The 16615-nt window shown below is 36.5% G+C and overlaps 1 protein-coding gene across 1 annotated transcript in view; it reads left to right on the plus strand.

Annotated features, from left to right (window-relative positions):
* The window catches only part of LOC114897668 (A disintegrin and metallopeptidase domain 3-like), a 109594-nt gene that overhangs the window by 40171 nt on the left and 52808 nt on the right, over positions 1-16615 (plus strand). Inside the window, 4 exon segments of the mRNA XM_029226696.1 lie at positions 506-577; positions 803-969; positions 2040-2121; positions 11892-12031. Coding sequence (XP_029082529.1) covers positions 506-577; positions 803-969; positions 2040-2121; positions 11892-12031 — 461 coding nt within the window.

Here is a 16615-nt window from a genome sequence, read left to right on the forward strand (position 1 = left end):
TTTCTATATCTAAATCTGTTAAATTATATGTGTGTGTGTGTGTGTGTGTGTGTATATATCTATATATATATAGTTGCTGTACCATTAATTATAAGTAAGCTTAGAAATATGTGTGCACACAAAATTAGAAATGTTTCAGTGAAAATGTTAGGATTTTCTTCCCTTGAATGAAGACATGTTCTTGATATTGTTCACTATGTAGTGCTCAGAACTCTGTGTTTAGAAAGTACATGTATTTCTCCAGGATATATAGTCATGTTGTCTTATGGGAATGAAGACAAAAGAGTTGAGCAGGCAAAAAAGACTTGGGAGTTTCATCACCATCACATTTTAATATGTAATGTCCCTAGGCTTAAATCTAGAACTTACTAAGCATGTGATAAGTCTTAATTCTGCTTTTGTCCTTTCACTTGAGCACTGCATTATTTTAACATTTTTATACCCATTGAAACGTGGTAGTTTAGTCATTTTTATTAGTGATTAAAAAACAAAATTTGCCTTTCAGTATGATTATATGGGCTCTGAAGTGGCACTTGCATCTGAGAAAGTTGTCCATATCTTTAGTCTCATCAACACTGTATTTGTTTCATATTTAAATAAGAAACATTCGTATTAATACAGTAGCATTGTTTGAATAAATAGCATATGCACTTTTATAAACTATATAGTCCTACCAACTAGTTTCTTCCACCGATGGATTTCATCTCTAAAAATTAGTAAATCGAATATATTAGCATTACATAGATACAGTGTTATATTTATGATTACCTAAAACCATATATCATGTATCTTCTGTTTTCAGATGTATTCTCAGCTTAAAGTGTTGGTTACATTAACTTCTCTGGAGCTCTGGTCAGATCAAAATACGATTTCAACTAATGGGGATGCTAATGAAGTTCTACAAAGATTTGTGTCATGGAGAGAAAAATTTTTATTTCGGAGGTCCCATGATATGGCATACTTATTAATGTAAGTAATTTATTTTCATTGGTATAAAGTTTATCAAATTACTTGTAAGTTAACCATCAAAATTATATACAAAATTTATTATTTATGATGACAAGACATTTCAAAAATAGATTATGTGGGTACTGTTGGCAAAAGGCAAGCTATAAAAATCTAATAAAATGTAAGACACGAAAGCATGGTAGGCCATTGTCCTCAGAGTGGGCTGCTTACCTATGGAAATTTAAAGAACTGATAATATGGAAAGCCTCAGGAAAACATAGGGCCTCTATGGTTTTAAAGATTTTCTCAGAGGTAGATAATTGAAACCAGCATTTTAACATTAAATAAAGCATACATTAGTTAACAGAATGCAATAATTGCATGTAAAGCTGGTTACACTGGAAAACATAAGTATGGTAATGTGGTGACCTAATGGTATTTCTATCCTGACCTAAGGTGTAGCTGTTTAAGTGCTTGCACTGTAACTGTCACGAGTCTTTATATACATTTTTATTTTACTAGTTTGATTATTTTCGATGGAAAAAACAGAAACACGATTCTATTTATGAATCTCTGGGTGTCTCTGTAGAATTTAAGGTCAGGCTTGGGGATGGAGGAGCAGCATTAACTAAGGACTGAAATGTGTGAGGACACAATATATCCCATCTCTCTTTTTCCTAGTGACTGTGCTGCATATTGTCTTTCTCATTCTGTCCTCCAATCCAACACTTTTCATGCAGTCTAAGGTTTTACAACCTGCGAATCATGGCAGTAATCTACCCTGACTTTTATGTCTTTGCATTATATCCATCCAGTGTTGACAACAGTGGTGATTAATTTCTGGAAGGATTAGGCACTGCTGGATTTTAAGCTGTGTATCATACGATGCTAAAGTTGCCTTTAGAACTTAATTTTGTAGGCACCGTGGGAGATTACCCAAATACAAAATGATTGAAAGCATTAGACATGATACATAATATTCATGTCTAAAAGAAAGCAGCAGCATTATTGAGGAATCCAATTCTTAAAAGGTCATTAAGTTTTTAAAAATTTAAAGTGCGTTTATCCACAAGAAAAATTTTATTATTTAGTTATAGGGATCATCCTAATTATGTAGGAGCAACATATCATGGAATGGCATGCGATCCAAAGTTTGCTGCAGGAATTGCTCTGGTATGCATTTTATTCCCATCTCTCCAGTAACTATATCACAGTTTGAAATTTAATATCCACTTCAAGGAACAGAAGTACATATAGTATATCTACCATTTTACTAAATTAATATTTTTATAGTGCTTTATTTTTTTATTTTTAATTTTTTTGCGGTACACAGGTCTCTCACTGTTGTGGCCTCTCCCGTTGAGGAGCACAGGCTCCGGACGCGCAGGCTCAGCGGCCATGGCTCACGGGCCCAGCCGCTCCGCGGCATGTGGGATCTTCCCGGACCGGGGCACGAACCCGTGTCCCCTGCATCGGCAGGCGGACTCTCAACCACTGCGCCACCAGGGAAGCCCTATAGTGCTTTATTTTTTACTTTAATCCTCAAATGTTATCATTTTTAAACGGCTTTTTATTGTGGTAAAATACATATCCCATAAAATTGACCATCTTAACAATTATAAGTGCACTGTGCAGTAGTGTTGTCTATTTACATTGTTGTGAAACAGATGTTCAGAACTTTCACCTTGCTTAAATGAAAGTCTGTACCCTTTGACCAACGAGGCCCCATATTCCACACCTCTACCCTCTGGCAACCACCATTCTACTGCCTGCTTCTGTGAGTATGATATTTTTAGATCCCACATATAGGGTGGATCATACAATATTTGTCTCTCTGTGTCTGGCTTATTTCTCTTAAAATAATACATCCAGGTTCATCCATATTTTTGAAATGGTGGGATTTCATTCTATGTATTGCTGAATAATATTTCATGATACTTATATACATATATATTTATATGAATTATATATATAAATCCTATCATAGTATACATTTATCCATATACAGAAACATTCTCTTTATGCATTCATATGTCAATGACCACTTAGTCTGGTTCCATATCTTGGCTATTATGAATAATGCTACACTTTACATGGGAGATGGGAGTGCAGATATCCCTCTGAGATAGAGTTCAGTTACTTTGTACATTTACCCAGAAGTGGGTTTGCTGGATCATATGGTATTTCTATTTTAATATTATGAGGAATCATTATACTGATGTCCATAGTGGTTGCACCATTTTATAATCCCACCAGCATTTCACAGAATATATTTTATTCATTACATCCTCACTAACAGTTGTTTTTTTTGTTGTTGTTAGCTATCGTAATAGGTATGAGGTGATATCACATTGTGGTTTTGACTGTATTTTTATTTTTATTTTTTTTGTGGTATGCGGGCCTCTCCCATAGCGGAGCACAGGCTCCGGACGCGCAGGCTCAGCGGCCATGGCTCATGGGTCCAGCCGCTCCGCGGCACGTGGGATCCTCCTGTACCAGGGCACAAACTCGTGTCCCCTGCATCGGCAGGCAGACTCCCAATCACTGCGCCACCAGGGAAGCCCCTTGACTGTATTTTTATGATCACTAGTGATACTGAGCATCTATTCATATGCTTTTTGCTGTTTTGTATATCATCTCTGGAGAAATATTTATTCAAGACCTTAGCCCATTTTTTAATTGGATTATTTGATTTTCTTGTTGGTGAGCTATAGGAGTTCCTTTTTTTTTTGTCACTTTGCATTGCCTTCATCCAGTTCCCCCTCCTCTCAACCCCCGCTCCCAGTACCCGCAAATCTAGTCTCTTTTGTATGAGTTTATTTGTTTGTTTTGAATTATAATTGACCTACAACACTGTGTTAGTTTCTTTAACACAACGTAGTAATTCGATATTTCTATACACTTCAAAATGATCACCACAATAGCTCTAGAAATGACATGTCACCATACAAAGATACTACATAGTCATTGACTGTATTCCCCAAACTACATTTTGTGCTCGTGACTCATTTATTTTGCAGTTGGAAGTTGTATCTCTTAATCTATTTCACCTTTTTCTTTCCTTACCCAAACCCCTCCACTCTGGCTGCCACCTGTTTGTCCTCTGTATCTGTAACTCTGTTTCAGCAATTTTTTTAATAATAATTCTTTTCTTAAAAAATATTTACTTATTAGGTTGCACTGGGTCTTAGTTGTGGCAGGCAGGCTCCTTAGTTGTAGCCCCCGGGGTCCTTAGTTGCAGCTTGCCAGCTCCTTAGTTGCGGCACACAGGCTCCTTAATTGCGGCATTCGAACTCTTAGTTGCAGCATGCATGTGATATCTAGTTCCCTGACCATAGATTGAACCGGGCCCCTTGCATTGGGAGCCCAGGGTCTTATCCACTGTGCCACCAGGGAAGTCCCTGTTTCTGCTTTGTTATGCTTTTTCATTTGTTTTTAGATTCCACATATAAGTTAAATTGTACAGTATTTGTGTTTCTCTGTCTGACATGTTATACTTACTATTATATGCTCTAGGTCCATCCATGTTGTCTCAAATGGCAAGATGTCCTTTATTATGGCTGTGTAGTATTCCAGTGTGTGTGTGTGTGTGTGTGTGTACATATATTTATTCTTTATCCATTCTTTTATTGATGGACACTTAGGTTGCTTCCATACCTTGACTATCATAAATAATTCTGCAATGAACATAGGGGTGCATATATTTTTTCCTTTAGTGCTTTTGTTTTCTTATGGTGAATACCAAGGAGTGGAATTGTTGAATCATATGGAATGGTTGAATCATTTAATTTTTTGAGGAATCTCTGTACTGTTTTCCATAGTGGCAGCGTGAACTGACATTCCCACAAGGAGTGCACAAGAATTCCCTTTTCTCCACATCCTCAACAATAGTTGTGGGTTGTTTTTATTTGATAATGGCAGTTCTCTCACGTGTGAGATGATATCTCATTCCGGTTTCGATTTGCATTTCCCTGATGATTAGTGATGTTTAGGAATGTTTTCATGTGCCTGTTGGCCATATGTATGTCTTCTCTGGAAAAATGTCTATTCAGATCCTCTGCTCATATTTTAATTGGGTTGGTTTTTTCAGTGTTGAGTTGTGTGTGTTCTTTGTGTAATTTTAATATTAACCCCTAATCAGCTATATCATTTGCAATTATCTCCTCCCATTCAGTAGGTGTCCTGTTAGTTTGGTTAATAGTTTTCTTTACTCTGCAGAAGCTTTTTAAGTGTGGTGTAGTCTAATTTGTTTATTTTTCCCCTTTGTTTTTCTTGTCAAAGGAGACAAATACAAAAAGTTACTAAGATGTCAAAGAGCTTATTGCCTGTGTGTTCTTCCAGAAGTTTTATGTTTTCAGATGTTACATTCAAGTCTTTAAACTGTTTTGAATTTATTTTTGTGCAGGATGTAAGAGAGTAGTCCAGTTTGATTTGTTTGCATGTAGCTGTCCAGTTTTCCCAACATTATTTCTTGAAGACGCTGTCTTTTCCCTATTATATATTCTTGCCTCCTTTACCAGAGATTAATTGCCCATATAATTGTGGGTTCATTTCTGAGCTCTCTATTCTATGCCAGTGAACTATTGGTCTGTTTTTGTCCCAGTACCATACTGTTTTGATTACTTTAGCTTTGTAGTAAAGTTTAAAATCAGGCAGTGTGGTACTTCTAACGTTCTTCTTTCTTAAGATTGCTTTGGCTATTCAGGATCTTGTGTTTCCATAATCATTTTGGAATTGTTTACTCTGGTTCTGTAAAAAATGCCATTGGTATTTTGATAGGAATTGCAGTGAATCTGTACTGTCTTGTGCTATATGGTTATTTTAACAATATTCATTCTTCAAATCTTTAAATACAGTATATAATTTCATCTATTTGAGCTGTATTCAGTTTCTTTCATCAGTGTCATGGTTTTCCAAGGATAGGTCTTTTTTCTCCTTAGCTAGATTTATTCATAGATATTTTAATCTTTGTGATGTGATTGTAAGTGGGATGTTTTTCTTAATTTCTCTTTCAGATAGTTTGTTGTTAGTTTATAGAAATGCAACATAATTCTGTAAATTAATTTTTATCTGGCAACTTAAGCATGTTCATTGGTGACCTGTAGTAATTTTGGGGGTCTGTCTTCAGGATTCTGTCTATATAGTATCATGTCACCTGCAAACAGTGTGACCATTTTACTTCTTCCCTTCAAATTTGGATTTTTAAATTTCTTTTTCTTGTCTGATTGCTGTGGCAAGGACTTTCAATACTATGTTGAGTAAACGTAGCAAGAGTGGGCATCCTTATCCCATTCCTGATCTTAAAGGAAATACTTCCAGATTTTCACAACTGAGCTGTGGGCATGTCATATATGGCCTTTATTATGTTGAGGTATGGTCCCTGTATACCCACTTTGTGGTGAGTTTTTATCATAAATGGATGTTGAATTTTGTCAAAGGCTTTTGCTGCCTCTGTTGAGAGGATTGTATCATTTTTCTTTTTGAAATTTTTAAAGTGGTGTATCACATGGATTGATGTGTGGATATTGAACCATCCTTTCACCCCTGGGATAAATCCTACTTGATCATGGTGTATGATTTTTTTAATGCATTGTTGAATTCAGTTTGCTAATCTTTGATAATATAGGAGTTCTTATACTTTGAATATTAACCCCTTATCAGATGAATGATTGGCAAATATTTTCTTCCCTTCTGTAGATTGCCTTTACATTCTGTTGATTGTGCCTTTTGAAGAACAAAGGTTTAAGTTTGGCTTAGTCCTGTTTGTCTATTTCTGCCCCTGAGGTCAGTGACTTTTGCATCATATCCACAAAATCTTCGTCAAACCCAATATTGTGAAGTTTTTCCCCATGTTTTCCTCCAGGAGTTTCACAGTTTGCTGTCTTACATTTAGATCTTTATACCATTTTGAGTTAATTTTTGTGTATGGTGTAATATAAGGGTCCTACTCTTTCTTTTGTATGTGGATACTTAATTTTCCCATCACCATTTCTTGAAGAGACATTCTTTTCTCCATTGAGTATTCTTGTTGAAGAAACTGTCCTTTTCCCCATTTTGTGGTCTTGGCACCCTTGTCATAGGTCATTTGACCATATACATGATGTTTTATTTATAGGCTCTCTATTGTATTCAGTTTATATATCTTTATGCCAATACCACACTCTTATGATTACTAGAGCTTTGTAATATGTTTTAAAATCAGGAAATCTGAGTCTTCCAACTTCGTTCTTCTTTTTCAAAAAATTTATGTATATTCATGTCCCTTGAGATTCCATATGAATTTTGAGATTATTTGTTTCTATTCTTGCCCCCCAAATGCTATTGGGATTGTGGTAGGGATTTCATTGAATCTACAGATTGCTTTGGGTGGTAATGACATCTTAACAATGTTAAGCCTGTCAGTCCATGATCGTGGAATGTCTTTCCACTTATTTGTGTCTTCTGTACTTACTTTCAGCCATGTTTTGCAGTGTCTATGTGCAAGTATTTCATCTCATTAGATAGGTTCAATCCTAAGTGTTTTGTTCTTTTTAATGTTATTGTAACTGAAATCATTTTGTTATATTTTTTCAGATTGTTCATTATTAATGTATAGAAACAATCAATTGTGCTGATTTTGTATCCTGCAACTTTGCTGAATTCATTTATTAGTTCTCACAGTTTCTTTTATGTGGAATATTTGTGGATTTCTACATATGGGACCATATCATCTGCAAATGGAAATAATTTTACTTTCTTCTTTCCAAGATAGAAGCCTTTCATTTATTGCTTAATTGCTCTGGTTTGATCTACCTATACTATATTAAACAGATGTGGCAAGAGTGAGTACCCTACCTTGCTCATAATATTAGAAGAAAAACATTCAGGATTTCACCATTGAGTGTAATGTTAGTTATGTTCTTTTCTCCATGCTCTGTGTTATGTGGAAGTTGTTTTCTTTTTTTTTTAATTAATTAATTTATTTTTGGCTGCATTGGGTCTTTGTTGCTGCATGCAGGCTTCTCTAGTTGCAGCAAGCAGGGGTTACACTTCATTGCGGTTTGCGGGCTTCTTGTTGCAGTGGCTTCTTTTGTTGTGGAGTATGGGCTCTAGGTGCGTGGGCTTCAGCAGTTGTGACACACAGGCTCAGTAGTTGTGGCTCGTGGGCTCCAGAGCGCAGGCTCAGTAGTTGTGGCAAATGGACTTATTTGTTCCGTGGCATGTGGAATCTTCCCAGACCAGGGCTTGATTCTTAACCACTGTGCCACCAGGGAAGTCCCGAGGTTGTTTTCTTACATTCCTAGTTTGTTGAGGATTTTTAATCATAAAAAGGGTATTGACTTGTGTATGCTTTTTTGTTTTTTATTTTAGTCATGTGAGCCTTATCTCTTATTTTCTCAGTTAATCTAGCTAAGGGTTTGCCAATTATGCTGATGTTTTCAAAGAATTAACTTTTTGTTACATTAATTTTTTTTTCTCTTCTCTAATTCTATTTATCCCTGCTTTGAACTTTATTATTTCTTTCTTTCTGTCTGAGTTTCTATCTTTCTGAGTTCAGTTTGTTCCTATTTTTCTAGTTCTCTGATGTGTAAACTCATGTTTTTTCATTTGAGATATTTCTTCTTTTTTAATGTATTTGTTTACTGCCATAAACTTCCCTCTTAACAGAGCTTTTACTGGATCCCATAAGTTTGGATATATTGTATTTTCATTTTCTTTTTTCTCAGCATATTTTGTAACTTTGCTTTGTGATTTCTTCTTTGGAATCATTGGTGTTTAATGGTGTGTTGTTGGAGTCCCACAAATTTGCAGATTTTCAAGTTCTACTTTTCTTACTAATTTGTAGTTTCATTCCATCAGCATCAGAAAAATATACTTTGTATAAAATCAATATTTTAAAGTTGACAGACTTGTTCTGTATCCTAACAAGTGGTCTACCTTAGAGACATTTCTGTGTGCACTTGAGAAGAACATGAGTTCTGCTGTTGTTGGATGGGATGTTCCACATGTCAGTTAAGACCAGTCAGTCTATCCTGTTGTCCATTATTTACGTAATATCTTTTGTCAGATTGTTCTGTCCACTATTCAAAGTGAAGTATTAAAGTCTATTATGTTGCTGTCCATTTAGCCTTTCAGTTTGGTCAAGAGGTGCTTCGTATATTTAGTGCTGTAATGTTTGGTGCATAAATATTAAGTGATGTATCTTCTTGGTGAAGTGACCCTTTTATCATTATGAAATGTTCTTCCTGGTCTCTTTTAACAGTCTTGAATTTAAAGTATATTTTGTTTGATATTAGTATAGCCATGCCCAGCCCTCTTTTGGTTACTATTTGCATGGAATATCTTTTTCATCCATAACCTTTCAACCTGTGTGAGTCTTCAGATCTAAAGTGACATAGTTGAATCCTGTTTTTTAATCTGTTTAGCATATACATGTCTTTTAATTGAGGAGTTTAATTCATTTACATTTAAATTAATTACTAATAGGAAGAACTTTTGCCGTTTTGTTAATTTTTTTCTTTATATCCTGTAGCTTTTTGTCCCTTTCATCTTCTCTTTCTGCCTTACTTTGTGTTACATTGATTTTTTAAATTGTGAAATGCATTGGTTCCCTTGTCTTTTCCTTTTGTGTATATTGTAGATATTTTGGTTATGGTTAGTTATGCAATTACTAAGACTATCTCAATTTTATAATTTTAAACTGAAAAACTGATAACAGCTTCACTGCAATTACATACATATACTCTATTCCTTTACAGTTCTATCCTTCTCTTTATGTTATTGCATAGATATTAGTTCTGCCATTTAAATTCTATACAGGAGTTAAAAGTGCATATGTGCACCAAAATTATGAAGACATAAGCTAGTATATTTATCCATGTACTGACCTTCATTAGAGGATTTTATAATTTTCTTTTGGCCTTATGTTGCTATCGAGCATCCTTCCTTTTAACCTTGAAGACCACCCTTTCTCATTTCTTATACGTCAGGTCAGTTGGTAATAAACCCCCACAGCTTTCCTGGAAAAGTCTTCATTATTTTTTGAAGGACAGTTTTACTGGATACAGTATTGTTGATTGACAGATTCTTTCTTTCAGCACTTTGAATGTATTTTTCCCAATACCTCTGGGCTGTAATGTTTCAGCTAAGAAATCCGATAATAACCTTGAGACCTCCCTGATAACTGACAATTCATTTTCTCTTGTTGATTTCAAGATCTATCCCTTTGTCTTTGACTTATAGTGGTTTTATTACAATACGTTTCTCCATAGGTCTCTTTTGATTTTCCTAGTTAGGGGTCATTGAGTTTCTTGAATCTGCATGTCCTCAGATTTCTAAAGTTTGTGTCAGTGATTTCCTCAGATAAGTCCTCTGTCCCTTTCTTTTCTCTCTTCTCTTTCTGAGACACCCATAATGCATGTATTGCTCTATTTGTTAGAGTCCATAAGCTCGTCTCTTTTTCTACATTTTGTTTTTGTTTTTTGCTCCCATGAAAAAGTGATTTCAAATGACCTGTCTTCATTTCTGATTTTTCTTCTGCCTGACCAGGTCTACTTTTGAAGACCTCCAGTAAATGTTTATTGATTTTACTTTACCACAGAATTTCTTTTTATAATATTTTATATCTCCCTATTGATATTTATATCTGGAATTTTTTCAGATATTTAGGGCTGGATAATCATGTAAAAATCAATTAATTTAATTGATCCTATCAATAAGCTAAAATGGAAAATATTTGATTATATTGGTAGATGCAGAAAACACATTTGACAATTCCAACACAATTTATGATTAAACTCACCAAAGTGGCAATAGAAGCAACTTCCTCAACTTCAGAAAGACTGTCTACAAAAACAATACAGCTTACATCAAACTTAATGTTTAGAAATGAAATGCTTCCTACTAAGATTCGGAACAAGGCAAAATGTAACCTGCCATTCTTATTCAGCTTTGTACTTGCATGCAAAACTAATGATACCAAATATTGTGAGGATTTGGAGCAACAGGTAGTCGCATTCATGTTGATGGGAATACAAAATGGTACAGCCACTGTGGTAGACAATTTGGCAATTTATTATAAACTTCAATATTGCCTTACCATATGATCCAGCAGCTGTCCTCTATACCATTTACAAAAATTAGTTGGAAACTTACACCCACAGAATCCTCAGACATGATTATGTATAGCGACTTTATTTATAATTGCCAAAAATTGAAATCACACAAGATGTCTGTTAATTGGTGAATGGATAGAGAAACTGGAGTTAATCCATAAAACGGAATATTATTCAGTATTTTAAAAATTAGGCATCATGCAATTAAAAGATGTGGAGGAATTTTAAAAGTAAAGTGGTTAGTGAAAGAAGCCAATTTTAAAGGGCCACACACTGTATTATTCCAACTCTGTGACATTCTGGAAAAGGCAAAACTATGGAGATAGTTAAAAACATCATTGATTACCAACCAGGGCTTTGTGTGTTGCTTATATCACTACTTCTGAAGTTTTAGTTTTTTAATACAAGTATTCTGCCTTTAGAAAAAAAATGTTTGATTTTCTCTCCTAAAACTATTTTTGACATCAAAACTGATTGTCAGTTAAACCCTTAAGAATCTGTGTATTTTTCAGTGTTAACATTAAAAGTGATATACTTACTGAAACAATGATTAATCTTCTCGTAATATTTTTTTAAGTTTATTAGAATTAAATCAGTAATGTGTCATGAAAACATATGATTAATCTTATTTTGTTATTTGTCAGTGCCATTTGGGTTGAAAGTACTATTACTCAAAAAGAATAACAAAATTTAACTTTGTAAAATGCTCTTAAGAAAATCTTAAGATCTTTGGTATACTAGTTTATTAAATTAGTATTTGCATTTAGGTAATATGGCCACAATTACATGAAAAGACCAAGGGTTGAAAAAATAACTTAAGCAACCATTCTGTTTTTCATTTCTATTTAGTATCCAAAGATGATAACCTTAGAGGCATTTTCAGTTGTTTTGGCACAGTTGCTTGGAATTAACCTGGGATTAACATATAATAATGACATCTACAGTTGTTACTGTCCAGGAACTACATGCATAATGAATCCTGAAGCAATGTAAGATGTTATTTTTATCAAATCTTTGTCTTCTTTTGGGAGGTGTTTCTTACATTTCTTGATGAATAATTTCTCTCAGTATAACTTGAATAAGAATATTTTTATTAAATACGTACAAGTTATTTTAAAGCTTATTAAAGGGAATGAGTATTGGATATTGTAGAAAATGTGCTTCATAGTTCTATATTCAGTGCTGTCATATCGAGTCATTGATGATGACTTTGTGTGGAGTGCTAGAACCTTGAGGTGAAATTCATTCATTCTATCAAAAAAATTTTAAAGTATGTACTGTGTCACAAGTATACCTTATATTAGTCCATCAGGGCAGAAACTTAAACATTTGAAATAAGAATTAAGAAGATTTAAACAGCTTATGATAAGTGCCAGGAGGGAAATAAATAGGGAATACATGGGGAGGAGAAACTTTCTGATAAAGTGGTCTAGGAAGTTTTCTATGAGGCAAAACTTATGTTAGGACCTGAAAGAGAAGAAATAAATCTAGTCATGTGAAGAACTTGTTGAAAACTTTTCAGGGAAAGCAAGTGAAGTGATACTTGGATAGCAAAAAATTTTAAGAGCTCAAAATACTGGAAAAAAGGGCTTGGGGGAGGGATAAAACAAAGAAACAAAAGAAATGGCTGAAACTATAAGGAAGAATGTTAAAGGCATAGACATTTAAAAAAACAAAAAAGGAAAGTAAAATACAAAGAGGCTAAGGAACCATGAGTCAGAGGAAGAAGTCCAGGAGGTAATAGGAAATGTAGGAAAGAGCCTGAGCAAGCAATCATGATGTGGAAATTGGGATTTTATGATAAATTTTAAAAAACACATTTTAATTGATTTATGCAGTATGGATAATATAATATATTTTGTAACATGAATGTTAAATATATCAGAAAGAACAGCAATATAGTAATATTGTTACTGAATTAAGTCCTATAGACCCTAGGCTCTCTGCCTGGGCAGGGGAGAGTTCTTTTTTTGTTTTATTCAAGAAACAGAGTAACGAAACCGAAGCTGAGATCCATCGACACAGCACAAGCTCTCCTCAGTGGGCAAGGAATGGAGAAGCAGGAACTACGTTCACAGATCAACTTCTCACCCGTGTGGGGAGAGGGATTTACTTTTAAAGAGTAAGGACAAAGGTTGGAAGAGTGAGGCTAATGATGCGGGGGCGTATGCATTAGTCTACAAGGGCAGAGGCAGGGCTATTTTGAGGGAGTGGGGTGCCCCCTTTTATTAATCCTTTTTGTTCCTTAGTGGCCATTTATAGGCACTGGTAGGTATGTCATTTAATAAACTAATATAGTAAAATCAGTGTATAATGAGACTCAGGGTCTGTTGGAGGTTAGATTCCTCGCCATCTTGGTCCCAGCTGGTTCCATCTGTTTGTTTGTTTGTAGCTTCCTTTCTTATCTCTGGACCCTTTGCCTTAAAGATTTATGTTAACTCCTGATAAATGTGCACGTTGGCAGGTTTTGAGCAGAGACCTGGAGCACTTTGGCAACAGTATTTGGTAAATAATGATTCTCATAATAATCTACAGCAGTTTCATAAGACTGAGAGGAAGAGAGATGTCAAGAATTATTTATAGAGGTTCTGGTTCAAGATGGTGAGTTAGGAAGAACTTGAACTTCTGTCCACCCTCAGACAAGCCAACTCTATGGCTACGCATGGAACAGTTTCCTCAGAAAAAACCAGAAAGCATGCTCAAGACACCTACACACACACACACACACACACACACACACACACACACACAAGACACCTACACAGAGGGCAAACGAGAAGAAACGACATCGAAGAGGGTAGGAAAGGCTAAGAACCAATCTCACCATAATTCCTAACCCCAGCAAGGTGACCCACAATTGGGAGGGAACTCAAACCTAGAGATTCTCTCTGAGGGGTGAAGGATTTGAACGCTTATCGGACACCCTAACCAGTAAGACCTGCAACTGAGAGATGAACCCCCAAACATCTAGCTGTGAAAGACAATTGGACTTGCACATGTGAGCCAAATAAGGCTATAGTGAACCGAGAAAGAGATCTTAAAACTTTTGAACTCACTTGCCACCTCTGTGGCCTATTGAGAGGCACCCAGTCTTTATGCCAAAGAGGCTTATTTTCTCATATTAACGTGTTGGCTGGAAGGTCAGGCCTCTAATTGAACACACATCTAGAAGCCTGCTAAGGTACTCTCTGGGGATGGAGGCTGGTGGATGCCACCTTTGTGTTCTCCCTCTACCTTGCTACAGCTTGCTGGATTCTCCTGGAAAGGAGCTTGCACCGTCCCCTGGCACCCCAGTTTTTGCAGTTGCCACCCACAGGTTGCCACCTCTAGATCACTGGGCTCTGGTGGCCAGCTGGGTTTAAGCTCACAGGTCCCACAAAACTGTAAACAATGGAACAAGTTTTCTTAAACAGCTACGACCCCCAGGTCGCAGCGAGAGGCCACAGTCCTAGGAACCCAATCTTTCTGTGAAAGAGGCCTGTTAGCTTATCTTCATAGCTGTGGCCTGAGGGGCAGGCTTCTAATGAAACCCATGTCTAAAGTCATACTGTAATCTTTTTCAGAGGGCTTGGAGGATGGGAACTATCTTCAAGGCCTCCATCTGCCATGTTCCAGAGAACCGGTGTCTCCAGGAGGGGAGTTTGTACAGGCTTCTGCTGCTTTAGTTTCTGTGGCTGCTGCCCAGGAGACACCCCCGATGGCCCGGCTCTGGTGCCCAGAGGGACTTGCGTTCCTGGGTCCCCTGGGACTGTAACAGTAACGATTGGAGAGGTAGTTCATGGCGAGCTGTCACGCCAGGGCACTGCACGGGTAGCAGACTGAAACACACCCCAGATTTTCTGTGAAAGTGGCCCATTTACTTGTCCAGGAGCTTCTGCCTGACGGGCATGCTGACTGTTTGACTCACATCTTGGGGCCAATGGTGATTCTCTCAACAAGCAGAGGCCAGTGGGCATAACTGTTCACCCTCCCCCTTCCTTGCTCCAGCTCCTCGGCGTCTCTCAGAAAGGACCTTACAACCTTGTCTGGCGCCCTGAATTTTGTTGCTGCTGCCAGGGAACATGTGTAGACCACCTGGCTCGGGTAGCCAGCAGGACTTATGCTTGTGGGTACCACAGGATGGTAACCCACAGAGAAAGTTTCAGCTGGTTGCCACCTGCATGGCACAGCAGACAGACCCTAGAACCAGAATTGCAGTCTTCCTGTGAAAGAAGTCTTTTAGCTTACCTTCATAACTGCTGCATGAGAATCAGGTTTCTAGTTAAACACAAATCCAACAACGGACTGTGGTCCTTTCCAGAGACTGCAGAGGGCGAGTGCTATCACTGGACTCTCTATCTGCTGTACCCTAGAGTGCCAGTATCTTCCATAGAGGAGCTTCTACAGGTGCCTGGTGCACTATTTTTTGTGGCTGCTGCCTTGAAGACACCTGCTGATCACGTAGCCCTAGTGGCAGGGGAGCTTGTGTTCCTGGGTTTCATGGAGCTATAACAAACAGGCAGTTCTTGATAGCAAAAGACCCTGAATAGCCATAGCAATCTTGAGAAAGAAGAACAAAGTTCGAGACATCATATACCTGATTCCAGGGCTAAGACAGACAAAAGCAAACAAGCCTGGAACATTTGTGTCAGAGTATAAGGAGGCGTTCAAAGGACTATGGAGATTTGTCACAGGGACACAAAGCAGTTTGAAAGGGGCTCCCCATAGGCAAATCTGGGACAATTTGAAAGTCATTTGTAATGTTCGTAATGGATTATAACCCACTGAGTGTAATAGGAAGATACGATTCATGTAAATAGATGAATGAATTGAAAATGTGATTAGAAATGAGATTTTACATAAAACTTCTCTTCAAATAATTATTAAGTGATAAGAAAGGAAAGAAATGTTAGAGTAAAGACTGGCAGACACACCTTAATCAACTGATCAAAGTGACTTTTACCAAAAATATAACAAGTTGAAATCATGTGCTATCTGTTAGGATGCAATGGAGCAGACAGAGTCAACAACACTTCTGTGATGAGGTTGCCAAGATGCATAACCTCAGTCTAACTATGGGGAAACATTTCATAAACCCAAATTGAGGGACATTTTACCAAATAATCAGCCTGTAATTATAAAACGTTTCACTGTCATGAAATTCAACAAAAATTGTAATCAACTAAGCTAAGGAGACGAGAACTAAATGCAGTGGTTGATTTTGAACTGGATCCTTTTGCTATAAAGTGCCAATACTGTGATGAAGGGGAAATTTGAATGTGATGTGAGGATTAGATTTTAGCACCATATCATTATTTCCTGATATTGAAGGTGTGATTTCAGAGAATTCATTACTATGTAAGAGTTATACATTAAAATATTTAGAGTAATCAGGATCTCCCGTTGGCAACTTACTCAACCATTTCAGGGAACAAAATTTGGTTTTCGTACTTTTGTATCATTTCTCTAATCTCATAGAGATTGTTACAAATTTAAACAAAAGCCCATTAAACAGTACACTTAGAAATATAAAAATATCAAAATAAAAAGAATCTAGGGTTTATACATTCTATATACTCAGTGTTGAGATATTT

The sequence above is a fragment of the Monodon monoceros genome, unplaced genomic scaffold (genome assembly GCF_005190385.1).
Source record: "Monodon monoceros isolate NGI ecotype Baffin Bay Population unplaced genomic scaffold, NGI_Narwhal_1 Super_Scaffold_17, whole genome shotgun sequence".
Lineage (NCBI taxonomy): Eukaryota > Metazoa > Chordata > Mammalia > Artiodactyla > Monodontidae > Monodon > Monodon monoceros.